Below are 26963 nucleotides of genomic sequence, written 5' to 3' on the forward strand. Positions count from 1 at the left end.
TGCTTTACTGCAATATTTGCTTTATTGAGGTGGTCTGGCACTGAACCCGCAATATCTCTAAGACGTGCCTCATACCCCTTAACCCATCATATTCCTCCACAACTGTCCACTCTTCATCAAACCCAGCATAAAATACTCAGGTCTGTTTCTTTGGGTCTTCATTTCCTTTTGAAGGCCCCCTGATATGTAAAACTCACATTAATTAAAATTCTATGCTTTTCTCCTGTTAATCTGTCTTTGTCAGTTTAATTTTCAGACCCAGCCAGGGACCCTAAGAGCATCAAGGAAAGCTTTTTCCTCCTCTACACTAGCTGTGTTAGACAAAACAGCAGATATTTGTTCTACTTAATTAAAACAAGAATCATTCCCTGAATCTTTATCACAAATTTATTTTGAAGTTTTTGCTATTTTCAAATAACTTTAAAAAAGTTATTCCAAAAATAATTCATTCTCATTAGAAAAAAAATTATTTTTCCATTTTCCATTTTTAAATGGCTGCATAAAGTTCTAGTATATTGTTTAAACTACTCCATACTATTAGATATTGAAACTGAGCAGGACCCTGTGGGGCTCCTGGGCGTGGAAGCCTTTCTGTGTCCTCCGTTTCTGGTTTGTAGGGAATACACTGAATACACTCCAGCCTCCATTACCTTCCCTGAATTCTAAAGGGCAGATTCGAACAGCTGCTAATCAGGGAAGGGAGGGGATGCAGAGACAAGGAAGGAGACCACCTGAGGCCAAATTAAAGGAGTGCAGGCCCTGCACACACCCTGATCCTTATTAGCAACTCCACCCTTGAACCACTGCTATAAAACTCACCAAATCCTCCCAGGCTGGGACACAGTTTCTCAGGGCATGAGCCTGTTGTGTCCCCGTTTGCCTGGCAAAGCAATGGAGCTATTCTTTTCTACTTCTTCCAAAACTCTGCCTCCAAGATTTGGTTTGGCACTGGTGCACAGAGGCTGAGTTTTTGGCATCAATATTTAGATTGTTTCCAAGTTTTACTACTATAAACCATACTTTGATAAACATCCTTACAGTCCTATAGCCATATCTTTATGCTGACAGGTAAGTACTCTTTGGATGTAAACACACACACTTTGAAGTAATACTGTAATCACACCAGAGAAAATTTAAATAGCCTTCCATTAATAATTTTATTTCCTAGGTTCTCTGAGAGCAGTGAATTACTATGGCTTTACTTCAGTGGCTCTGGATCTGTTCGGGACTAAAGAAAGCTGCAACAACAGAAAACTTTGTCAGCATGTGTCACTAACTGGCATCCACATTTCTTTAATAGTCCCTAAAACTGTAAACAAGCAGATCTTGAAATGCAAGAGAGGCACTAGTTATGGTTAAAAGCTTCTTTTTATAGAACAATCATTTATCTCCTTACTTTGTATTTTGTGTAAACTTGTATTTTGTAACTAAGACTAGGTTCAACTGAACAGCTACCATATATCCAGCATCTTCCAAGGAAATGGAAATAGTGTGGTCTTTGCTCTGATGGGGCACACAGCGAATCAAGTGACTGAAAAAGAGCAATTCAAGATACTGATTTCATGCATCTCTGGCAGTGTTGGGTAGCTCAAGGGAGGGTTTTTAAGTGATCCTTTCCAATAGAGGGTTTAGATGCTTCAAGACAGTAGATGAAGGTTAGACAATTTCCCTTTCCCATCCCATTTTCTCCAGGAAATATCGAAACTGACTTTTAAAAAGCAAATCTGTAACAGTGCTGGAAAGCAAATACTACCATAAACTGACAAGAAGCTTTGAGGAATCTTAGAAAGATAAAAAAAGATGGGATTAGATTTAAGGAAAAGATCAGCGTTAAAAAAAATAAAGAAAATAAATACAGGAACTAATGATGACCCAAAACATAAGACCAAAGCAAAGTAGGAGCAGTCTGAAGGTCCTCCAATCCCTTGAACCGATTCAACGCAAACCAGAGGGTGGAGGGTAGGGCAGGAGCGCCTCTCAGGGTAGACAGTGCTGGGACACGTGGACCAGCAGGAAGCTAGAGCACTCTCCTGGTGCCCCGCTTGTTCCAACCAGAGGACAGCAGTAGTATCTGCCCCCTGAACAACACGGGGATGTAGCCTCTAAGGTAGCAGTGCCTTAGGAAGCTACTGACTCCCAGGAAGCCTCCATTTCCAAAAGACAGCTAACAGCTTGGCCCATAACAAAGAGAGTCATTCTTTTTCACCTATCACCTGAGGCAGGGTATGATAAACAGAATTAAATAGCTACAAACAAGTCAACCAGGAATCTCAAATACAGAGAAGGTTTGAACAAAACAAAACCACGCAAAGCGTGCACCAAACTCAACAAGCCCCAAACACAAAACTTCAAGGAAACAGAGTTAAATGAGCAAACAGAAGACTATCAATTTGTATAATACCCTGAGAGGAACAAAAGAAAATAGCCCTTGCCTTACCGAGTCCAAGCTCGAGCTCCTCACTGCACGACAAGCCATTATATTGAGAGACGAGTTGTTGGGGTAAGGAATAGCGACTTCATTTGTAAGACCAGCAGATCAAGACGGTAGACTCGTGCCCCCAAAGAACCATCGTGCCTGAGTCAGAATTCGGGCTTCTTTTATACTAAAAGGGGAGGGAGTAAGGCCAAACATTTCCTGTTTCTGGTCAGCCTCCGGAGGGGATGTGTTAATTTCTATCTCCCTGCAGTCATTCACAGGTGGGCCTGCTCAGGAGCTAAACAAAGGTATTTTAGCTTAATGCTCTTTACCTGGGAGGCAGGGCTCCCAGATATGGGCCACAATGTATAATTGAAGCTAATAGGCAACATCCCTTTAGTAATTAACTTGTAATAGAATACAAAGGTTCTTCCTTATTAACATTTGCATTCTCTCTCTCTCTCTCTCTCTCTCTCTCTCTCTCTCTCTCTCTCTCACACACACACACACACACACACACACACACACACACACACACACACGTTGATATGAAAATGAATAATTAAGAAACTGGAAATTTAAAATAAATAGCTAAATAGCTCAAATAGATGGTTCAGTGCTCTGCTTGGAAGATGCTTCATACTGTATCCTTCTCCTGGAGAATATTGATGCACTTTAGCATATTAAAGGCTTTTAGAAATTCTAGAGTACTCGATTTTGTTTTCTATGTCTGACATGGACCACTTATTTTACAGTAGTTTTTGAACAGTGTTCTGTAGAAGACATTGGATCATGACAGAGATATGCACAGAGCTATAGGAACACAGAGGAAACAACCTAACCTAAACAGGGATGGATGGGTATTTGGATTAAAAAACAGTATCTGAGCTACATTTAATAGTCAAGTAAGGGGCTTCCCTGGTGGCGCAGTGGTTGAGAGTCCGCCTGCCGATGCAGGGTACACGGGTTCGTGCCCCGGTCCGGGAAGATACCACATGCCACGCGGCTAGGCCCGTGAGCCATGGCCGCTGAGCCTGCGCGTCCGGAGCCCGCAATGCGAGAGGCCACAACAGTGAGAGGCCCGCGTACCGCAAAAAAAAAAAAAAAAAAGTCAAGTAAGAGTTAACCTTAGGAAAGAGAATCGGGGAAATGAAGTGTACATTCTAGACAAGAGGAAACACAATTAGGAAAGCTTCAGTAGGAAATAATAACTCTAAGAGTGTCCATATCCTTTGCCCTAAAGAAACTTTACATTGTGTCTGCTGACATGTTTCCATCAGTCACATCACCACCTTCTGTGACAACCAGGCTTTCAGCTAAGGAGGCTGGCAAGAGTTAGGAAGCTACTGAAAGGAATAACATGGTCAAATTCAAATTTTAAAAAGATGACTCTGGCACCCATGTGGAAGAAAAAAGTAAGGGAAGAAGACTGCAGGCAGAGAGAATAGTGACAATCCAGTGGTAGCAGGGATGACCAAGTGAAAACAGGATGACCAGGTTTTTGGCTTAGGTGAGCAGGCAGTAGAGACAGCTTGGAAGGAGTTCAGAGGTAGGAGGGGAGGAGTAGATGTGGTTGGATTCAACCGGCAATGGAGAAATGACGACCTGTGTGGTAACTTTTTTTAAAAAGCAGGTATGGACTGATACTACTATAGGGAAAATTAACTAGAGATAGCACTTGAGTGTTACCATCTATTTAGGAAAAATTTTAAATGGTAACATGCTTTATTGTGTCATATACTCTGAAATTATAACGTTTAATCACTGGTTATAGACTATATGATTTAATGTATCAAATTAAAATTCACTTAATTATGGGATTGTTTGATATACATAACTTTTAAGTTCACTATAAGAGTTCAAATTTAGAGTCAAAATATTGACATTTTGTAGGTTTCTGTAGCTTCAATAGGCTAAGGCACAGCAGATTCTTATAGAATTTTTTATTGCAACAAGTCAAGGTGATTTTCTTCCCCAAGAAAATTTTACTCTCAAATACCTTTAAGAGTTAGAAAGGTACATGAAATGAAGGCAGTTGCTTGTAGTACAAAAGGGTGTGATTGCAAACTGGTAAAATGGAGAAGAGCAGCCCAGTAAATAGGACAGCTACTCTTAAGCTCAAAGCAAGCACTGTTATGTGGGAACTGTTGCCAGATCTTTCCATTTTAAAAGAAAAGTTGGAGAGGGCAAAGGCTATATGGGAAATCTCTGTACCTGCTGCTCAACTTTTCTGTAAACCTAAAACTGCTCTAAATAATAAAATCTATTTTTTAAAAGTTGGAAATTTGGATATTTTAATGAAAAATCTCAAATTACGTCGACAACAGATCTATTAAAAAATACAACACTAGACAGGTTAAAACATATACACATATCCTCTCATTACAAACTTTTTGTTTTATCAAGTTTGCATGTGAGTCCTTATGAGCTGACAGTAAAAACTACAGAAAGAAAGGTTTGGAATCTAGGCTTACTAACAAACCCATGAGTTTTATACCTGAGAACAAGGGGTTAAACTTAACAGCTATAGGGTAGAAAATTATACAAGAGCAGGCTCTCCAAAGATGTTATAAGGTTTTTAAAAAGATTCTGGGTAATCAGAAAGAATATCCAAGGACTGGCAACAAAAGAAGATTTCAAAACAATTTTTAAAAACTATGAGGTTGGCACTATTATATTTAAGATACAAAAATAAAATAATTGGCATTTACAGAGTACTTACTGTGTGTCCAATAACATTCTAGTTTCTTTACATGTATTGTCTAAAATCTTTCAAAATGAAATGTTACATTTGTGAAGAAAAGAACTCTCTGGAATGGACATGCTTTCTGAATGGAAAGTCAGAAGTAGTCCTGCCAGAGGCAAGTGAGCTGTAAGCTTGTGAGCAATTCATAAACAATAAGCTGGCTAGATCCATGTAGGCTAAGAGGCAAAGGTTCCAGGCACACTGATTCTATGCAGTGGAAAGAAGGAATACAATCTGCTGCCTGTTTACTGTGTGTCAGATACTCTAATAAATGTTTATATATATTACTTAAATACCAACAATCCTGCAGAATAAAAATCACAATTCCTGATTCTACAGATGGGAATTGGAACTCAGATTTCACCTAAGTCATGTTGCTTTTCCCAATGTCAATAATTTTTGCTTGTTTGCATTTATGTTCCTCAAATTCATTTTGTCTAACATCTCATACCAGAGTGAAAAAGAAAGCAGTTGATAAAAATAACTCCCAAATTAGATTTTCTGATTAAATATAAAATAAAAATAGCACCAGAATTACCACATAACTAACTGATTATTAAAACGGAGCAGTCCTTTACTTGAGAGAGCTGATCTCCCTAAGTAAAAGGTAACAAAGAAAGAGTACTATTTGTATAACTTTGAATTTATATAGTTAATTACAGATAACAATTACAAACACAGCTCCAGGTTGTTCCTTCAGAGCTAAGGAAATAAAATAATAAAGAAGCTAATAACTGTAGATACTGTGAGAGAGGAAAAACCAGGATAGTAAGGATGGTAAAGTAACTGTTAAGCTACCATCAGATTTTAGTATTTTCTGATTGCAGGGTCAATGCAGGGAGATACTTAACAGCTTCAGTTCGAAGAATCTTTAAATACTGGAATTAGTGAGTATCACTTGGGGCAACTGCAAGTATTAATAATTGAAAAACCAGGCCGGAAGTGTCTTAAACAGTGAGGGGTTATTTGTATGTATAATACAAATGCATATGTATCGTATAATTTTATACAGCAAGAAGTCCGGAGGAAGGAAGTTTCCAGATCTGGTTAATTCAGCATCACAATATTATCACAGACTTTCCATCTTTCTACTCTACCACATTCAGTAGTCAGTCTGCTTCCTTCATGATCCAAGCAGTTCTAGATGTCCCATGTAACACAACGATATCCAAAACACAAAGCATTTCCTCTTAGACACTACTATTACTAAGAAAATGTTTTGAGCAGCTCCCCAGCAGACCTCTTCTCCAACCCACCACTCCACTGACTAAGATTAGGTCAAGTGTCTTGCTTCCACAATAACTAGCAATGGGAATGAGACCATCATCATTGGCGTAAACAATCATTATTTACCTAAGCAGGTTGAAAGAGCACAGCCTCCATTAAATAATTGGTCCCGCAGACCAGGAACCCATATAAAAATAATTGTTCTTCCAAGAAATCAGAAGAAATGGATTTAGATGGGAAATCAACAGTGTCTCTTAGAGTGAGCTTCTTTAGGAAGTAAAAGAAATAACAGAATTAGTTCTACTCCTGCCTGTAAAGTCAGGAATTTTAGTGGTAAATTGAATACTGTGATGACTGTTATTTAGAAGGTGGAATAAAATTTTTGAGCCTAGTAATCTATATAACTTTGTTTCCATTTTCATAGCAGACAAATGTGTTACTATATTTTGGGTAAACACTTTTTTGGTCATCATTATGACAGTGTCCCATTTGCCCTGCCTTACCAATAAGACTTAGATGAGGAAAAAATACACATAAAATTCAGCTAACCTTTAGGAGAGGCCTGAGGAAGATGAGGAGGTAGGAATTTCTTAAGGTAACTGAAAAGAAGCTTACATTAATTAGAGAAAGGGAATTAAAGACTCTTTCCTGAAGTGGGATTTTTTTTTAATTATAAGGAGTTGGAAGGTAGATGAGAGAATGGGGGTGGGAAAGGTTATTGAGGAGACGAAAAGAAGTCAGACGCTTTCATGGCCAAGAAAGAGCTACTGACCCTATATTTAGAGAAGGGATAGAGTATTAAACGTGAGGCAGGTGGGCAGCATGCAACAAGATATTAATACTCGTAACTGAGGAAGTTTTCTATTATTCATTAAAATACTGTTCGAAACACTCTTTGAACTTTTAAAAAGTGCACCTTCAGAATAACCAATCGCAGTGTCTTTTTATACAGAAATCTTTAAGCATAAGTTGTAGTATTGAATTTGGTTACTCAAGCAACATATTTTCAGATACTGCACACATACATCATTTTTACCAGCTAGTTTTAAAATGTATGTCATGAGTTAAAAGGGAAGACTTAACAAGAATAGGTAGAAGACATTTTTTCTGGGATCGTACCATTCTTTGAAAAATGGAAGTACATGACCTCCTTAACTGTCACCAGAATTATCCAAGTATAGTCTATAAATGTGAAATATTTCAATAAAAACTTCAAATATTTTTATAAAAGAACTTAAAAGAATCAAGTACTTAAAGTTAGCTGTTCATAAAACATTACAAATGTGTAGATAATATCACATGTCTGATTATGTCCATAATTTCTGGCTCAAAAAATAACAAAATAGATCCCTTCTGCATTTGACTCAGAGTATTTACCGATCCTCTTAAGCCAACTGCAGAACTCCTTAGATTAGCAATTCCTGCCTTAGAATCTCACCTTATTTGAAGGCCAAAAAAATATACAATAAATTTCACATCAATCGCTTTCCTTATTTACCAGCTTTAGCAGCAAGGGACTTTGGAATATTTGAAAAATTCAACTCCAACCTCAAAGAATAAAAATTTGCCAGCAGTGAGAATACCTAACAGAATATACTAAAGGATTAAAAGCAATTAATTCCAAAAGTATGGTTCTAAAAAGTATTTTGGCAATAGTAGTACTAGCATAGTATACAGTCTTTCAAGGCGATGCCTTCTAAGGAGACAAACTTTCGTTGTTTGTTAAAAAGGAGTCACCTTGTTTCATAAGCATATTTTGTAAGAGTAGCTCTTACAGGTTAGTAGAGAATACTATTTGCAGTAAGTCTGACTTGTAAGAACTCTATGAACTTAATTTTCCAAAAAGAAAGCCACCATTAAATCAAATACCATGCCATTCTTTCCTGTTTAATACCACAAATTCTCACCTTTCTAAAGTTCTCAACAAGCAGAACAATTGAGACAAAGAACCAAGAAACACCTGAAGTTCAATCAGTAATAGGCCTCATTTTAGCCTAACTCATTTTGCAGTGATTTTTTTCTTTTAACACTATATCTAATTTAAAACTATTCTACACTATAACTTGCTTGGGAAAAAATCCTTAGTGTAACAGATAAAATGGCTCCTAGAAGTTCCTTCCACAGGAATTAATCAATTTTAATACCTCTGAATATATATATTTCAAATGTATGAAAAGTCTATTAAGATGTTGACATCTTTACATTAAAATACGTGCTGACACTCAAGTAAATATACTTGCAAAATCCATATAATATAAAGAGGCAGTTCTAATTTTTAAAAACCACTAGAGGTCACAGATTTTTGCAATATAAAGGGCTGCAGCAAACCAGTTTACAATAAAAACAGTTGAATTAATTTGAATTGCAAAATATTTCTAATCTGACCACGCTGGAAATGAACAACTCATACAACGCCAAAAGAACAATCAAGATGACTCTAAGGCAATTCCCGAGTGTGGGAACAAGAATAACGAAGTGAGAAATGAACAGAGACTGATAGTTGCCAGCTGGGGGGAGGTGGTTAGAACGGGGTAAATCTTCTATTAGAGACTTCAGAGGATTGAGTATGTCACTCCCAGAGAAGAACTCACTGGTGAAAACTGTCTTCCCTTCTCTTTAATGTTGAAACAGTTTTGGGTTTTTTTCAAAAATGGTCCACTATTTGTGAAACTTGGAGATCACTCTTCACGATTCTTTTTACCCAAGTACAGAATTTTAACAATTCCGCCAACGCGGCAAACAGGTGGGCAAAGGGAAAGATTAGTGAGGAAGCCGGGCAAAGCAAGGCACACTGGAGACAGACTATGAGATAGATTACAGTCAGCAGCGCTGTTGTCAGGAGGGATGAGCAAATCGGAATTAGAGGAGCTGAGCAGTGGTGGGGCGGGACGGAGGGAAGGAGGGCCCGGAAGAAAATCCTGAACGTGGGTCAGGGATAGGAGAGCAAGCGTGAGAGGCAGGACGAAGGGAGGTAGGTCAAAAGGCGGCAGCTGGCGGGAGTCGGCCTGAGGAGCTGCGAGTGTAGTTAGGACCAGCCCGCCCTCCCGCCCTACTTTTTCTTCCTGTCGGAGAGGCGGCGACCAGTCACCTGGAGTGTGAGTTCCGGAGGGACTCGATCAGCCGCTGCTTCTGCTGTTGGAGGCTGGTGAGACCACCGGGAGACCCAGCCGCGGAGGAGGAGGCGCTCTTGGTCAGGGGAAAGAGCCAGCTCATCCTCCACGGGTCCCTGGGCCCGAGGCCCTAGAAGGCTCCGGCCTGCTTCTCCCAGCTGCTCAGCCCGGCGGTTCCCCAGCAACAGAGGAGGAGCGGGCAGGGACGCCCCAGCCCAAGTGCTGGGGAGCCGCGTCTTCTCTAAGCAAACCCGGCCGGGGGTCCTCGGGGTCAGGGGGGCATGTTCTGTCTGCGGACAGCTGGAGACAGGGAACTCGCCGCCCGGGACCGGCAGTCCTCCCTTCACTGCCCTGACGCCCCAACCAGCCAGTCAGGACGCCTGACCGCGCAGCTCTCCACCACCCCAGCTTCCGTCACCTGCGTGCCCCGCCCTCTCTGCGTGTCGCGTCATCATCTGGCGCCCCCGCCTGGACGTGCGAGAAGCGACGGCGCAGCGCGGTGCGGTGCAGCTCCGGCTCCCCTTTCCCCCTTGCCGGGCGAGAGGTGTCTATGGGGCACCCGCCGCCGCCGCCGTCGTTGCCGCCACCCCCGCCGCCGTTGGGTGCTGTCTCTATGGCGAGGAGGAGGAGGAGAAGTGCGAGCTCAGCGACACAAGTAGATCTTGCCACAGACTTGCGGGGGGAGGGGCGGGTTGGAGAAGTAGAAAGGGGGCGGGAATGACGAACCTAAGCGGGTGCGCGATGGCGCCAGCTGGAGTGCAGCTGGCTAAGGGCTGGGCGGCGGGTGGAGGGGGGAGGGTAACTGGGGCTGGGGGGTATGTCAACGGGGTGGCGCAGAGTGATGACGCGAAGGCTTTGTACCTGGTGCTTCGATGCTGTGGGGCGGAAATTGGGAGTGGAGGGCGGTGGCCTAGATCCTTAGCTTCTCGTATTCCTTCACGCAGCGGTGCTTGGGAGTCCATCCGGCTCCGGTCAATGGTTATCAGCACCTTCGCTCTGGCTTTCTGCCAGGGAAGAGAGTTATCTGTGACTTGAGTGTGTCTGTACTGTCCTCGCGTTTCGTTGGGAACCCGCTGTTCGGAGATGCTACCTCCAGTAAAGAGAGGGGGCCTCTGATGCCTCTTCGGGGCTTCTGGAACTGTAGTAGAGAGAGGTGGAGGAAAGCAGTGTTCAACTACAGGGTCTTTCCACTGTGTGTGTGTGTTTGTGTTTAGCGAAGAGGGTTATAAAGGAAGGGGCCCTGGATCTTTCCACTGTGTGTGTGTGTGTGTGTGTGTGTGTGTGTGTGTGTGTGTGTGTGTGTTTAGCGAAGAGGGTTATAAAGGAAGGAGCCCCTGGATCTTTGGTTTCTGTTCTTAGAGCACTCGAGGTTACATTTGTGACTGCAGAGTTTAGAAGGGGCCGTCACAATTCCCTTTTTTTACACTTTGTTATGATTTTTTTCAAAGTTGTGTGAAAAATGAAAGCGCATCTGGAATTTCCCTGCTCAAGAATCAATGTTGGTCTGTACTGCTCTCATTATATACCATGAAACCTGTGTTTAGGGACCAGAAACGTGACATGTGTGTTTGGTAACCAGGGAAAATGCTCTGGTTTTTAGGAAATTAGAAAGAAAAAATTTGAAATGCAGACCCTCTATTGCTTTCTTTCTTTCTCCCATGCACAGTTACAGACATGGAAACAGTTTCTGTGGCTGTTACTTACTGCAGAAAGAACTTTTTTTTTTTAATTAGTTTACTTTTGGCCCCTCCAGTCTGACTTGAATAAATTCCAGTAGATTTTGTAGTTAAATCAGACTTTGAATGTTCAGTTAATGAGGAATAAAAGCAAATACTATCTTTGCCCTAGTAACATCTGATCTGATCTTTTCACATGTATATCAGCATGTCACTTCTCCTTTTTTTTCTGGAAAGGGATGTCTTTATAAAGTTTTATTCAGAGAGTGAGTTGAATTTATAGCAATTTTTAAGTAATGAAAAATTTTTTAAAATGATTAGTATGTACACAAAAAACACTGTTTTTACATAACATATTAGAACCAGGAAACCTGTGTTGTAGTCCTTTTTCTCCTACTGATTAGCTGTGTGACTTTAGACAAGTCACTTTCTAAACTTTGATTTTCTTATAAAGCAAGGACTGTGAATAGATAATCTCTTAGGTTTCTGTCAACTCAATTATTCTGTGATTCAGATTCTTCATATAGTTCGTTTTTATTTTGACAGGTACATAAATAAAGGATAAAGTATTTTACGAAACAAATCTTCAATCAAGTGTAACATTTTGATGCTTGGCAGCTAGACTCCTTGTGCCCTCACTATGCCAGCAGCGACTGTAGATCATAGCCAAAGAATCTGTGAAGTTTGGGCTTGCAACCTGGATGAAGAGATGAAGAAAATTCGTCAAGTTATCCGAAAATATAATTACGTTGCTATGGTATGCCTATGAGCAAAATCCTTAAAATGCTTTTTATGAAAGAGGAAAGGGGATTTTAAACATCTTGAATTCAGCCCTCTGGCTGATTTTTTTTAGTGATTAATTTAATTATAAAAATAATTTTGTCAATGACCTCCAAATAAAGACCACCAAGAACACACCTGTAATATGACAAGTTGGGTTTCTTACTCATTGCACTGAGGGAAAATGCGTTCTTAGAACCATGGGGCATTTGAGTAAGAGAGTGTTAGAAAAGACTTCTAGGATTTGTGCTTGTGGCAGGTGGTTTTAGGAAAGGAGTAAGGAAGCAGGGCTTTGCTCTGAACTGGATGCTGTTAGTAAGCTCGGGTAATTCCATGATAGGGTATCTTATTGAGTCTCAACTAGAATGGGAGAAGACTGGAGTGGGGCTAAAGCCATAAAGAAGCAACAGTCACTCAGCCAAGATAGAAAGATGTTTGGTCATTTTTGTGGTTTGGACAAATGTCTGTGTTTTTGCGTATGTTCAGTCATGATTACAGACTGGCCTTGTCTGATGTTATAGTGTGAAACTGTTTATATTCAGCAGAAGAATGCTAGGACCTAGCTGTGAATGCCAGGTCTGCTCCTAGCAACATTAAGGCCTAATATTAATACCAGATGGAACTCCTGAATGTCTTTCTCAAACAAAAAAATTCACATTTCCCAGTGAAGCATTGTTGATCTGCAGTTTTTTTGTTTGTTTTTTAATTACCAGTAGAGTTCCGTGGACACACTGTACTGTTAAGCATTTCTACTTTTGCATGTACTGTTCAATCTGCCTAGCTTGTCTATTCAGTTAATTATTTCGCTTCTTTACTATTGTGTTTTGGCTTCTCTACTGTTTTCTAGATTATTAGCTTCGAGAAGTAAGAGATTAGTGTCTTAATCATCCTTTCTTCCCTGACACCTAGCGTAACACATAGCGTCCAATAAAGTGGTTGTTGAGTTGGACTGAATTTAGAAAAGTTTTAATTTCTTTACTGCTTCATATGAGTTGGTATTTAGGTTTTGTTCTTAGTTTCCTAATTTGAATTTTAATACTAAACTGATATATTATTTTCTTAGTATATTTAATACAAATAAATTAATACTCTTTTTTTTGGGAGGGGCAGGTTGATTGGTTAAAATATGAATATTTGAGTGTACATAGATAATGTCCTATTTAATAGATGTACTTACAATTAGAATGAAATTATTATTTTTTTCTAGTAGGAATTCATAGTGATCATTTCTTTCTCAGATGATAAGGAGTGACAGCATTAGAGATGTGTTTAACATTCTACAGGAATGAGTGGTGGCATGCAGTTTTTAGCAGTTTTTAAGGATGTGCTTTCTCTGGACTGTAGAGAGAGTACTGTTTTAGCCCAAGAAATTAGGAGGGTTTTGGTGTTTAGATACACCTTACTTCAGAAAAGCAATCGGAAAGTATGGTGCATCTTCCATTCTTTTTAAACAGTTCTTCATTGGTTTTAACATTAGAATACTGTGAGCATAGTTTCACACACCAGTTGAGAAACATGAATTTGTGACTTTTTCCCCCTTCCTTGGGAATAGAGTACTCAGTTGCATTATTATGTGTATCTAATACATAGTAGTTTTTTACTAATATGATATTTAAAGTAAGAAGAAGTCGTTAAGTGTGCAGAGTTTTCTTTTATGGTTCTAAAAAGTAATGCTCTTCCTAGTTAAAAGGTACTTTGCAATTGAACGTGAATTGTGTAGAATATAATCTATAACAGGATTCTTTGACTTGTACCCAAAATTAATTATTTATTCTAGGAATGTGTGGATTGTGGTTTCGACCATTTAGTAAATAATGAACCTTAAAACTATTTTACAGGACACCGAGTTTCCAGGTGTGGTTGCAAGACCCATTGGAGAATTCAGGAGCAATGCTGACTATCAGTACCAACTATTGCGGTGTAATGTGGACTTGTTGAAGATAATTCAGCTAGGATTGACATTTATGAATGAGCAAGGAGAATACCCTCCAGGAACTTCAACTTGGCAGTTTAATTTTAAATTTAATTTGACGTAAGTGGGAAATAAATTTAACCCAAACTTCTTTTTTTAGTTTAATTTTAGGAATTAATTTCCCTCAAGTATGACAAATGAAATTCTAACTGAATTTGGTGTCATTATCCTGGAAGTATTTAAAACCTAAAATTTCAAAAGTTTACGTTTCTTTTTATCATGCGACAAAAAAATTAGGCTAAAGAAGACTTAAATGCAAACACTTTGAGTTTTAGAGATGTTATTTGAAAAGTATGACTGCCACTATTTTGAAATTTGGAAAACTGGGTATTGAAAATACTTCTTGATTGAAAAAATTATCTTACAACATTAATTTTCCTTTCAAACTTTGAGTGAAATTTGCAATATATATGTTTTTGTTGTAACAGTTATCCTTGTGAAGAGATTTTTATTACGGTCATACTCCAGTGTATGAGTAGATTACACGTCACAGGTGGTAAGATAGTTCTTGGAAACTTGGGTGCATTTTCCTTTTAAATCAATATTATATGTTTATATTCTCAGGTCAGTCCACAAAACCTTTTGTAAGTTATATATGGGAGAAGTAATAGTATCTTTGAGCCTGGTGTTTCTTTTAGAAACAATTCAGAATCTGAATTCTAACTCAAGCCCTGGGTCAAAACCCAGTTTCTTTACTCACAATACTTCTATATCATTGGTACGAGTAGTCTTGATAGCTTAGGGAAGTTTCCAGTGTTTTGGGGTAAGGGCAGATTGTTTACAGACTGTGAGATGGGGAAATGTTTAATACATTTTGAGTATATTACTATACTGCACTATCCTTCTATTTGACTGCCTCTGATTGTTTCATATGATCTAACATCCAATTTGAAAAACTGTAAAAGAAGCTGTAGGACAATTAATGGTAGTGCCACGTAAGAACTTCCATTCTCTGTAATGTGATACTTAGCATATAAGATCTAAAGAAAAGCAGGGCTGATGAATTCAGAGGGTAGTGTTGTCAATGATGCAATAGTATGGCTTCTAATTGCATTATGTTTAGCCTGACTCTTTGTTTTTACTCTGTTGAATTTAATAATATATGCTCCAGAACTTGGTAGAGGGTGAAAGGTACTCATCTCTATTAAAACTGATAATAACCATTTATATGTACTGTAGTTCCAAAAATTCCCTTTTATCCTTTTCCCAAAAGATAACCCTTTTTAAAATCAGTTCTTTACCATTTCATTTGTTCCATGTTACCTTTTTTCCAAGCTGATCATTAGAACATTGGTCTTTACTAAGATACTGCTGTGATCGCATTACGTGAGTAGGTGACCATTAAGTGTCTCAGTTTTGGTAAAGTTGACATTTTTCTTTTCTAGAAACATCCTTGTTCTAATAATAACTGCTTTATTATTACAATCTCTGAAAGACGTTTTTTTCTTATACAGAGAGGGCTACTGTAGTTTTGCCACCATTCATACTAATGTTAATATCTTAATAGATGTTTAAGGATACAGTGAAAAATATTATTTAAGTAGAAAGGGTTAGTTGGAAGATAAAACCAGTTCTACCTAATGTGGAGAAAGAGCACCATGAATCTTGGATATTTTGAAGAAAGATGAAAATTGACTTTTTTATTGAGTGCCTAGAATGAATGTGTCAGCAGCTGTGCTAGGCCCCAGGGACATAGTGTTGGGGAAGGTTGGTCATAGTCATTATAACTTAGTGTTTCTATAACTCTTCTGTCAGCTTTCTATTGCCAAAGTCCAATGTTTGGGAATTTGCTCTAAACTGAATTTGGAGTTGATATGTACATGAAAATTAAAGTATAATTTGATACTTGATCATAAAACACCAGAGGTACTCATCCAGGTCTCTCTCCTGGAGGCTGTGATTCATTAGGTCCAGGTGTGGGACTTGGGAATCCATATTGTTGCTAAGTTCTCTGAGCGATTGTTATCATTGGTCAGGTTTGGGAAATACTGACTTGAATAGTGCAGTACTCCTTGGTGATATAACATTGAACAAAACAGACAAAAATTATTGCCCTCTTCAAGCTTAAATTCTGATTGAGAGAGAGATAATAAACTACAATAAAAGTAAAGTGAACATATGGCCCAGAATAATGTGTGCCTGGAGAAAGAATCTGGTATGCCTTTGGTTGGTTATAATTGCTAAAGCATGTCTCTTAGCATTGGGGCATGATGAGTGAGATTCTACTTGTTTAAGGTACATATTTTAGTATAATAAGGACAGTAATATCTGTTGTGTAATGAAAAAACTTGGATTTATTCAGATACCCTTCTGTAACAAGGGTTTTCCAGGGAAATTTTCCAGGGAATTTTGACTTACAGTGATCGTTGTGGTTCCTCTCTGTTTTTAAATATTTCAGTTGCTAGTTTTGTTATTTTTCAAAGACATTTAATAGTAAATTGATTTCCAGAGAGTAGACCATAAGGATACTTTTTGGCCTAAGTGTAATGTTCCTTTTGGTTTTGTTTTATTAAAGCTTTTGTAGAATTTTTTTTTTGCTAAGTGGTAAAAACCAGTATTCTCACAATTTTAAAAGTAAATAAAAGGAAACAACCAGTGGGCAATGCATGAAATACTTTTCATTTATTCTCAGGAACATACTTTCATTTTGATCATTTTGATTTAATATAATGTTTTGGATACCTGTGTGTTTGTGCTTAGAAATTAGAGATGGCTTTCTTTTTGGCTTAAGTAAAATCTTGAAAGATTGGTTTATATTTAGATTTCCTGGCTTGATTTTTGGGAGGTAATCTTCTAGGAGTAAGGTTGTTAGAAGAAGAAATTAATGCTATTCTAGCAGAGCCCTTCATTTTAAACAGTTTACTGTTTATTAGAGCTATTTGAAAGGCTCATCATTAGTGAGAGGAGGCATCTCCTTTTTCTTTAAGACGGAATGTGGTTTAACTCAGCCACAGCAGATGTTTTCTACTCAGTCTCTTTCCTGCTGAGAGCCCGGGAGATAGACACAGGCCTTCACCCCCGGGGGCTGCAGCTCCATTTGGCAGCATTAAAAGGGCTGCTGAGACTGAAAGCCCCCGATAAGAACACGTCTCTTACTTTGTGGTGGTAGCCACTGGTTAGAAGAAGACCCTTTGTTTCAAATCCAGTTAAATTTACTTAACTTGTGAAAGGCTAATGAAATTGATAGTAAAGATGAAAATCTCACCATTGGACTGTTGTGAATGATTACTTACCACATGAACATTTTTCTAAAATACTAAATGACCTTTGTACTTAAGTTGTGTTTTCATTCCATATATGTGAAGCATTGGAATAAATGGACCCAAGCCCATTCTCTCTCTTGATATTTCTGGCGCTGTAGTTGTAGATATAAGTGGGAGAAAAACAGTTTGAAGTATGGCACTTTTGAATGTTTTTCTTTTTCTTCTGCCAGGGAGGACATGTATGCCCAAGACTCTATAGAGCTACTAACAACATCTGGTATCCAGTTTAAAAAACATGAGGAAGAAGGAATTGAGACCCAGTACTTTGCAGAACTTCTTATGACATCAGGAGTAGTCCTCTGTGAAGGGGTCAAATGGTTATCATTTCATAGGTAAAAAGATTACATTGAAAATGGCATTTGTGTTATCATTTCCTGGCTGCTTCACACTTCACTTGGGTCACTGTGTCAGCAATTTCAGGCTTAGTTACAAAAAATTGGCTGCCATGTAGCAGTCTCCTAACTCTTGACAGGCTAATGTTGGTCTGCTTAAAGACAAATTTAATGATATGGGATCCATTTTGGACTAAGAGACAGTATTGCATGTGGAAAGAGCACAGGCTGGAAAAATAGACCTTGGTTTAAATTCAGCAGTGCCATTTGGAATCTTTGTTACCTAGGGTTATTTAACATTTCTAAGCCTTAGAATGAAAACATTTATTCATTTTTCAAAAAAGTTATTTATTATCTACCATATGCCAAGCACTGTGGTAAGATTCTAGGCATTAAGCTACGAACAAAATAGAGTAAAATCATTTCATGGAGTTTACATTCCGGTGGGAGTAGGCAGACAATTTTTTAAAATGATGAGATGTATATTGTGGTTTGTTAGATGGTGATTAAGTGCTATGGAAAAAAAATGGCAAAGAGAAAGCTAGGGGTGGGTCTCTGTGGTGGATTTTAATTTTTTTTTTAATAGAGTGTCAGGAAGAAATCACTTAGAAGAATTATCTTACAGAATTGTTTTAATGGTCGATAATAACATATTTAAAGCATCTAGTAAAGTGCTTTACACACAGTAAATTCTCAATAAGTGGTAGTTTTAAATTCTTTCTAATCATAAAATAAAATCAGATTGTTGAAGAGAATTTCTGGAAAGGAAATTAATTCCATTTTGTAAATATAGACTTTTAGGTAAGAGAAAGAATTTTCCTATCTAAGTAAACTAAATTAAATTGGCAGCCCAGGGACTAATAGTGACCTTGGGAATTTTATTTGGCCTCTTGTTATCGTTTTAAAAATCACTGCATTTTGCATATATTAACGTTCTTATACTTGGTCCACTTCACACATTTAAAACAAAAAAAGAGTTTCTGCGTGCTTTAGAATTTCCAGTGCTGGCCTGTGTAATGAATGAGAATAGTGAAGGACTGTTCGTACTGTCAGCTTCAATGCAGTACTAAGCAGTAACTTTTGAGTTGGAGTATTGAGCATACCAATTCCCACCTATCATCTTTTTTCTCTGTTCTCCATTTGAGCCTATACCTCAGGAGATGAGGCTTAAGTCTCTGGTAATTTCAGGAACGTTTTTTGAGTTCTTTTTTTTTACTTTCCTGGTCATGAAGATACAAAAGAACTGGAAAGCATAGTCCTGTTTTTTTATTACTATGTATGACAGGTTCTTTCTTTCAAAAAATACCCTGAGCAAATACCCTATGCTAGGTACTAGGATAAGATGAACAAAAACAGAAAGGGGTCATGTCTTCTTAGAGTTTAGAGTCTGGATTAGACTCTGATATATTTGAGTATTTGTCAAGATATGTTAAGATTTTATTCTACTAAATGTCATTAAATATTTTCTTCATATTCTAATCTATTTCTAGTAGATAAAGACTGGTTGAAGAAATTTATAAATCCTAAACTCTAATATGATCTTCCTTTTACTAGTATTGATGCTAAGCAAACATACTGACATATTTTAGGTAGACAGCAAAGTTAGTTACTTCCTTGTTAGCTACCAGAAATTTAAAGGTTTCTGCTGTTTATTGTTTATTCCTTGATATTCCTTAATGGTCTTCAATGGAAAAACATTTTTTTCTCTTTTTAAAGTAAGAAGTAAAATTCTAAACATTGAATAGAAATTTTATTTGTAATCTCCCCTGAAAGATATGTTAAATAATATCTCTCATCATTTGAGTCCCAACTATGTGCCATAAGGAAAAAAAATTAAGATGTGACACCTACCCTTTAAACGTGGAGAAAACAATACATGTGCTTTAAAGGGAAGTACAAGAAAGCAGCTTGTCTGAGAAATCTGCGGGAGCTGAGCTCTTGAGGGAAGGCATCCTGTGGGAGGTCCTTAAAGGAAAGGTAGACAGGGAAAAGAAGGGGTGTGATTGTGGCACGGGAGTGTAGAGAGGTATTGATGTAAAGCTGTGGAAAAGCCAAACAGTAGGGAGAGGAGGTGTTGATTTGAGAGTGTGGGAGTTGGTTTTTCATTTTCTAGATATTAGTTCTCAGCCTTTACTACCTTCGCTTCAAGGTTCAACATTACCATTAGTATCTCTTGGGGATTGAGATAGGAACAAAATTTTGAGGGAAGAGTATCATTAATAAAATCACTTAAGGGAAGTGAAGATACTTTGTTAGGGAATTACCGTTTGGGTTTTTGAAGTGTATGACCTTGTTATGTAAATGATGGGAAGATATGCATTATTTTTGCCTTCTGCATGCCAGTTTTCCTGCGTCATTTGACATTTTTGCCAAGTTTCCTTTCATCTTTATTTTTTGAGCTATCTGCTATGGACAGTTTGATACTCTTTAGAGAGTTCTCTATTCAAGGATTAGCAAAATAGTAGTTTAGTGACTACACGCTTAGGAGGGTGGTAGAGATCTCTGTATATTGGTATCCCTGAATGATGAAATGACACTGTCTGTAAAAGATGGCATTTTTTTCCCATTGTAATTGTAAACATATTTATTTTCTCTTTTATTCTGTGTACTTTTTTCTGGTTCATTCTTTTTTTTTTTTCCCGCCTACAATGTGACTCACTTAAAAGTTGTATCAGAAAAAAATTTATCTTTTCATTTCTGTGGTATTTATGGTCCCTCTTCTTTATTCTTTCACCCTTTTGTAGTGGTTATGACTTTGGCTACTTAATCAAAATCCTGACCAATTCTAACTTGCCTGAAGAAGAACTTGACTTTTTTGAGATCCTTCGATTGTTTTTTCCTGTCATTTATGATGTGAAGTACCTCATGAAGAGCTGCAAAAATCTCAAAGTAAGGCTTCGAATGTCTTTATCTGTAATCAGCACAGTATTCTTTCAGAATGGGTGACTGACTTACAAGGTGCTGGGTTGGGATGTTGATTTAAACCCTATTTTTAAGTTTTATGTTAAATGCGGTTACATTATCTGATTATTTGATTCCTTTTTTGCATAAATAATAGTTTATAGGAAATCCTTTTTCAGAGCTTCAATATAGATTGGCAGAATAAATTTTCAACAAGATTTAAACAGAAGATTAGATTTTTGTCATTGCTTGCCAGATTGAACATAAACTAGCACAGAATCTGAGCCTCTCAGGCACAGAAGTCCAAGTTCTCACTGTCTTGCAACACGCACATAATCTTTCCATGCAAGATAAAGTCTGAAGTGGCCAGCAATGTGCAGATATAGTCAGTTGTGTAGCAGAAAGAGTTTCCCCTTCAGCTTACCTTCATGAGAGATTATTTTCTTGGGTCTAGTCATAGGGTCATGTTACTAGGAGTAAATTACATAGCTAAAAGGGTTTTTTTTCCCTCCCCTGGCCCATAGATGTCAGCTTGTTAGTAGTAAGTGCTAGTGATTGGGTAGGTCCTGTCTAGACAGCAGCTTACATTCTGACACTGCTTACCATGTGTGTAATGATTTGTTACTTCTGAACATTAATTCTTTCAAAAAGAAAAGAAAGTGTCTTTATTAAGGAAAAGTGCTCCTTTAGTCTTAGAATGAATTCATTACGGGGGTACAGACTCCTAAGGAATATAGTGGTTTTGTTTTTTCTGGTGTGTTTGTGTTTAAGCTGTAATTCAGGAAAAACATTTATGTAAAGTGGTTGCTTCATAGAACTTACATCAAGGTTAATCAAGTTTTCTCCTCACCAGCTTTTTAGAAGTGCAAGGAAGGTTACACTTTTAGGAGATGGTAAAAACTTTAAGAGTTTTACTTTTATGCAGAAAGAAATAATTTAGGAATTGAATAAGGAAACTTTGCTTTTGACAGATGAACTGATAATCATGAGAGTGGTCTTTTGTCCAAAGTTTGCTTGCCTCATTACAGGATATAGCATATAACCAGGGAAATTTTTAAGAAATATTACTTCACGTTTGTAGCACCAAAGAACAGCAGAATTCTGTGCAATTTGAAGAGACTACTGTGACTCAAGTGAACTTACAGTAGGTTATCCTCATTACTCTAGAAAGGGTACCCCCTGAAAGTATTGTGTGCTGAGAATCCAAGGTGTAAATGTTTTAATCTGGCTGTGGAAATGCTTTTTAAAATTGACATGTCTGTACAATGACAGTTTTGGGGAACAGAGAACCGAATTATTGTTCATTATGTGTATGTTGTTGAAAAATTTCTAAGCATATTAGGTATTCTGAATATGCCCCGAGTTAACGGCAGTGTTAAAATTTAGGTTAATGACAAAGGTACTTTTTGACCTATAGTTAGTGGTACTGAATAGCTCTATTCTGTTGCTCTCCTAAGCAGCTGCTAATGATACCTAATCCTTGTGCTGTTTTTAGCTCTGAAGCAGCTGCTGTGCAAAGCACTGTTTCAAGCTGTGTTGTAGAGAAGGGCTAGTTTGGTGGTAGAGGCCTTAACAATTGAGAGAAATTTGTGTGTGTCCTTGGTCCTGATGTTTCTTTACTTTCTCTCCTCCCATTTTCCCCCTCTTTATTCTCCTTCCCTCACTCCCTCTCTCCTTTTCTTGTATTCTTTCTCTTCCTTTCTTTCAATCTCATTATCTTTTTTTTTTTTAATCCTAGCAATATTTACATAGGAGGGTGTTTAGCAGACCCTTCTAAGGAGTTGTATTCTTATAACAACATAACCTTTTTAAACTAACAAAACCATAGTTAAGCACTTAGTGAATTCTTATGGATTTAATCATAACAGCTTTGTTTTGTGCAAATTATTTAGATGAAACTATTTAGAGATAGATTGGTGTGAAGCTTAAGAAAATTTGAAGTAACTGCCTACAGTCAGTTTTATAATAATTGATGGATGATAGAGGGACTGGATGTACTTGGTAAATGTTACCCTGTGTACCTGTTACCTTACATATGATCTGCTTCCCCCATATCTTTAGGGAAGTTATTTGCCTGCCACATGCCTTAAAGAGTATGATGAAGATAAATTTTCCCAATTAGGATCTCATTTATTAAATTATAAACATCTCCCCCATTCAACAAATACATCAGTAATTCACATTCTCTGTTTTTTTGCTGATCTTCATAAGGCCCGTCTTTACATACTGAAGTTCATTTCTATTTTGGTCATTGTCTAAGTTATGTAATTTGTGAATTCGAGTGTTGCAATGTTTCTTTCTTTTGACAAGCCATTTTTCTTTCTTCTAGGGTGGTTTACAGGAAGTTGCTGAACAGTTAGAGCTGGAACGGATAGGACCACAGCATCAGGCAGGATCTGACTCATTGCTCACAGGAATGGCCTTTTTCAAAATGAGAGAAGTATGGAGACATCAGTGCATTTTTCTCAGTTGGTGGTTAGGTTGAGAACATTAAAATCTAATGGCAAAAGTTTTGGGGCAATAAGTACATATTAAGTGAAGTATATAATTATAAGTACCATATAAGTCATACTCACTACACTTGAATGAAAGTAATCAAAAGTCATCATAAGTCATCTTGAAATGTAGTTCAGAAGGCAATGAAAAAAATAAGTTCTTTGTAGAATTAAAAATTTAAACTACCTTAGAAGTCATGTAGGTCCAACCATATTATTTTTTAGGTGAGGAAGCTGAGGCCAGATGCAGGTAGCCTTTATCCAAGGTCATACACATTACTAACGGGAGAACTCCAGAGGACTTTCTGTTGGCCACATCAGTGTTGCTTCTGTCAAGTCAAGGAATCCATATGTTAAGTTTTCCCTGGCATTGGCTTCTCTTAGGTATTAAACTGCTGCTGAAAATACTATTTGCTCTTGCCATTCTTCAGTTCTTTGAGGATTTACAGAGTAGGACTCATGCTTTTTAGTAGATTCTTACAAAGAGGTTTTGAATTCTAAAGGGGTTAAATCTGAAATAGTTAAATCAAAAACCATGCTGGGCAGACACTCCTTAAGTGGCAAAAGACAGAGAGATAAGTTCTTCAAATATAAAGAAGTTAGGTATGGAAGAATGAAATTTAATGAACCCAAGTCTACTCTTAGGTTAAGTGACAGGTATACTTCATTGTAGCTAAATGCAAAGAAAAGAAAGCCAGTTGTGCAAAAACAAAACAGAATGGACTTTTTTGCTTACAAAAGAGTTTTCCTTCTTGCAAAATATTCACTGTAGAATTCTTTTGAGTATATCCTCTTAGACATTAAAGAAATGACTGAGAATACTTCTGGGGATTTAAAACTTTTTGTAGAAATGTATTAATAATACATACAATAGAAAGCATATAGCTATTTTGCCAAGTGGTATTGATTCAGAAGTGATTTGGACTGTTCATGACAAGTAAATATTTTGTTTTGTACTTCTTCCCAGTGCTTCATTAGAGAATTAAGACAACCTTTTGAGTTCTCAGTTTTCCATTTAAAAATGCCTTTATGGTTCAATTAATGGTGGATTCTCTGCTACTAATTCGTTATCTTTATTTTTCTTGGCTTTATTAAGGATAATAACCTAATCTGAATGTTCAGGGTTTGCTGTCCAGACATGTTTGGGGTTTGATTGTTTTTAGCCAACTTAGCCTTGCACATAGACTCAAGGCTACTTATAAACCTAAACTTCCCCTCCCCTGCCCATTACTGGCTATTTTTATTCATTCTCATGATTAAGTATTATTAAATTAATGGAATAAAAATGCCTGCCATTTTTCTGTTACAAATTCTCAAAAATGGTCTGAGTGTTAATAGGAAAGGCGTTATGTTTATACATTTTTTTGGTAGTCTTTTTCTTTGGTTTCTTTCGAGCTCTGTACTTCTTGAGAAAGTCAGTCTTATACGTTTAATTTAAATGTGTGGCTTCAGAGGAGCACCATAGAAAAGAGCTGTCATTATAGTTAATGAACAGTCAGTACTTACATTGCTGAAATATAAATTACCAGTGGTACCTTTTGGTTAAAATTATCTTTTTTTCTTCCAAAATTCCTTTTTAGATGTTCTTTGAAGATCATATTGATGATGCCAAATATTGTGGTCATTTGTATGGCCTTGGTTCTGGTTCATCCTATGTACAGAATGGCACAGGGAATGCATATGAAGAGGAAGCCAACAAGCAGTCATGACATGAAATAGTTCTTTTATTTTATTTGAGCTACGCACATGCTTGTATATAGGTTTTATCTCTGGTTGAATCCCTTGAACAATAGACATTACTTTTTTTTCTCTCATAGCTCATTTTATTTTCTGCCTTTCAGTACTAAGTATGACCATTCCTATCTCAGATCTTAATAAATAGAAAAGCATTCAGGTTAAATCTGGCCTTAATATACTTGTTAGTAGGCGTGTGTGACAGAGTGGGGAAGGCTATTCAGTACATCATATTGAATACTTTGATCAACATTACTTGAGCTTGGTTTTTTTCCCTTTCCTAAATTAACTAGCACTGACTGTAATTTATTTCCCTGTTTCATGTCTCCCTTCCATTCTGCAGGAGTTTTAGCTATTTGAGATTGTGGACCATCAATTTTGCACTTCAGAGAGTGATTCTGACTCAAATCCTCTGTTTTATCAGCAGTTTTGGCTTTTCTTGCTCTTAGCTGGAAAAATGACCATCTGCCAACTTTATACAGTATTTACTTGCTTTTGACCCACAGAATATAGAACATGCATTGTGCAAATGGTTGATTCAGCAAGACTACAAAAAAAAAAAAAAGACAAAAAAACTACTGAGGAGCTTAGTAACTGCTGTTTCTGTACGTAGTACTTAATCTCCCAAGCACATCTAGTGTCTGTCAGTTTCTAATTGGCATGTGTAGGCTGCTCTGTGACTGAAGAATTTTTCAAACCAGCTTTACACCCTTCAGGAAAAATCCTTTGTGATTGGATGTTTAGTGTCTGCCCGGAAACTGGTATCCAAGATGTTGAAGCTGCGGTTATTTTATGATAGCACACTTCCCTTGATCTGCTTCTTTTTATTCCATCGCTATTTACCCTTATTTTTAATTTTTAAAAATTTTATAGCCATACCTAATGATGCTCTTGCTTTGTTGATAACACAAATCAATTTCATTAAAATCCAAAGATTGCCAGTCTTTAGGTATATTTTGTACCAGATTAAATTAGAAGACAAAAAATTTGTGCTTTCATAGTTGCTACAAAGATAAATAATGGAGAGACTTGGTGCAAAACAACAAAATACAAAAAATATAAACTTATTAGCTATATACAGTGTAGCTAATAAAATTACCTGAGGAGTGTAATGCTTGTTTATTTTTTTGTGTATATCTTTGCAATCTATTTTATATATATTGACAAAAGAGACTGTGAAATATTTAGCCATGCAGAATATGTGACCAGATCAGAGCATGTGTAGGAAGACACTTTGGTAATCATTAACTCTGCCCTGAAATGATGGACTACAAGTTATGATGTGTGTTATCTGCACTTCAATCAGTAGTATTAGCAAATCTCCAAATGTTAGCCACATTGGTTTGTTTCCCTTGTACATTCTTTATTCATGATACTTAAATGCTGTAACTGGGTGGTCCTTTTTAAACAAAACATTTGTGAAACAGAGGGATTGTTTTTAAAGCTTTTGTAAATAAAGGCTTCAGAAATGTTTTCTTATATATGTTGATGACTAGTAATTTTGTTTCAGAAATATTTGGGGGCTATTGTGGGTTTTTTTTTTAATTTGGGCAACTGAACATAACTCAGTAACTTCATTAACTAGATGATTTTTAATCTCTTAATTGAAAAAATCAACCTGAGCCTTCTACATTTCAACAGTGTTGGCTTATTTTTTAATGCATACCTCAACTAGATGTTAAGACTGGACGTCTGTCTCCCCATTTATTCTGAAAGATGTACAAAGTAAATGCATTTGGTATAACTTACTGTGGCTTCTTTTAAAGTCAACACAAATTAGCAGCTATCTAATTGGTTTCTTTTTCTTTTGATCTTTTATAAAGATTGCCTTTTAAATAGCCATGTAGTTGCTGAATTTCAGTTTGTAGTTGCTGAATTTCAGAGTTTGTATCAATTTTTTGGTTTTGGTTTCTGTCTCCAAGAACTAATATATTTTATAACTTCTAAAAGAGGAACATTACAACCTTTACTAAACCTAGCTTTTGGATAAAAGATATTCCATCATTTTTTCATGTTCCTAAGCCATTAATTCTGGACTTAACCATATTCTGTTAAATCTACTAGAGCAAGAATCAGCAAACTATGGCCTACTGATCAAAACCAGCCTGCTGCCTGTATTTTGTATGGCCAGTGACATGAGAATGGATTTAACAGTTTTTAAATGGTTGGGGGGAAAAAAAAGAGCATTTCCTGACATGTGAAAATTATGAAATTCAACATTTAGTGTCCATAATAAAGTTTTATTGGATTGCAGCCACAACATTTATGTACTGTCTATGGCTATCTTTGCACTACAATGGGAAAGTTGAGT

General features: G+C 37.2%; 2 protein-coding genes across 3 annotated transcripts in view; one reads left to right on the plus strand and one right to left on the minus strand.

Annotated features, from left to right (window-relative positions):
- VPS37A (VPS37A subunit of ESCRT-I) overlaps positions 1 to 9893 on the minus strand; it is a 38459-nt gene extending 28566 nt beyond the window's left edge. Inside the window, exon 1 of the mRNA XM_082863875.1 lies at positions 9478 to 9893. Within this exon, the coding sequence (XP_082720001.1) occupies positions 9478 to 9602 (125 nt within the window). The 5' untranslated portion in view covers positions 9603 to 9893. The remainder of the gene's footprint in view (positions 1 to 9477) is intronic.
- An 85-nt stretch (positions 9894 to 9978) lies between these two features.
- On the plus strand, positions 9979 to 26900 carry CNOT7 (CCR4-NOT transcription complex subunit 7). Of its 2 annotated transcripts, none has more exons than XM_082863997.1 (7): positions 9979 to 10154; positions 11722 to 11932; positions 13794 to 13987; positions 17361 to 17522; positions 20267 to 20411; positions 22753 to 22863; positions 24499 to 26900. In XM_082863997.1, the coding sequence occupies exons 2-7, from the start codon at positions 11816 to 11818 to the stop codon at positions 24625 to 24627; spliced, it is 858 nt and encodes a 285-aa protein (XP_082720123.1). In that variant the 5' UTR covers positions 9979 to 10154; positions 11722 to 11815; the 3' UTR covers positions 24628 to 26900. The 2 variants fall into 2 exon arrangements, with proteins under 2 accessions (XP_082720123.1, XP_082720124.1); XM_082863998.1 differs by lacking the exon at positions 9979 to 10154 and adding an exon at positions 10788 to 11001.
- Positions 26901 to 26963: the final 63 nt, after the last annotated feature.

Source organism: Leucopleurus acutus (genome assembly GCF_964270905.1).
Source record: "Leucopleurus acutus genome assembly, chromosome: 21".
In the NCBI taxonomy this organism is placed as follows: domain Eukaryota; kingdom Metazoa; phylum Chordata; class Mammalia; order Artiodactyla; family Delphinidae; genus Leucopleurus; species Leucopleurus acutus.

What these genes read in the sequence shown, in the direction of transcription:
- CNOT7 (XM_082863997.1), top strand. Translation starts at nt 11,816, where the DNA reads ATGCCAGCAGCGACTGTAGATCATAGCCAAAGAATCTGTGAAGTTTGG. An exon ending in AATTTTAAATTTAATTTGAC is followed by an intron (nt 13,988 to 17,360) that starts GTAAGTGGGAAA and finishes TTCTTCTGCCAG; the next exon opens with GGAGGACATGTATGCCCAAG. An exon ending in AGAGCTGCAAAAATCTCAAA is followed by an intron (nt 20,412 to 22,752) that starts GTAAGGCTTCGA and finishes TCTTTCTTCTAG; the next exon opens with GGTGGTTTACAGGAAGTTGC.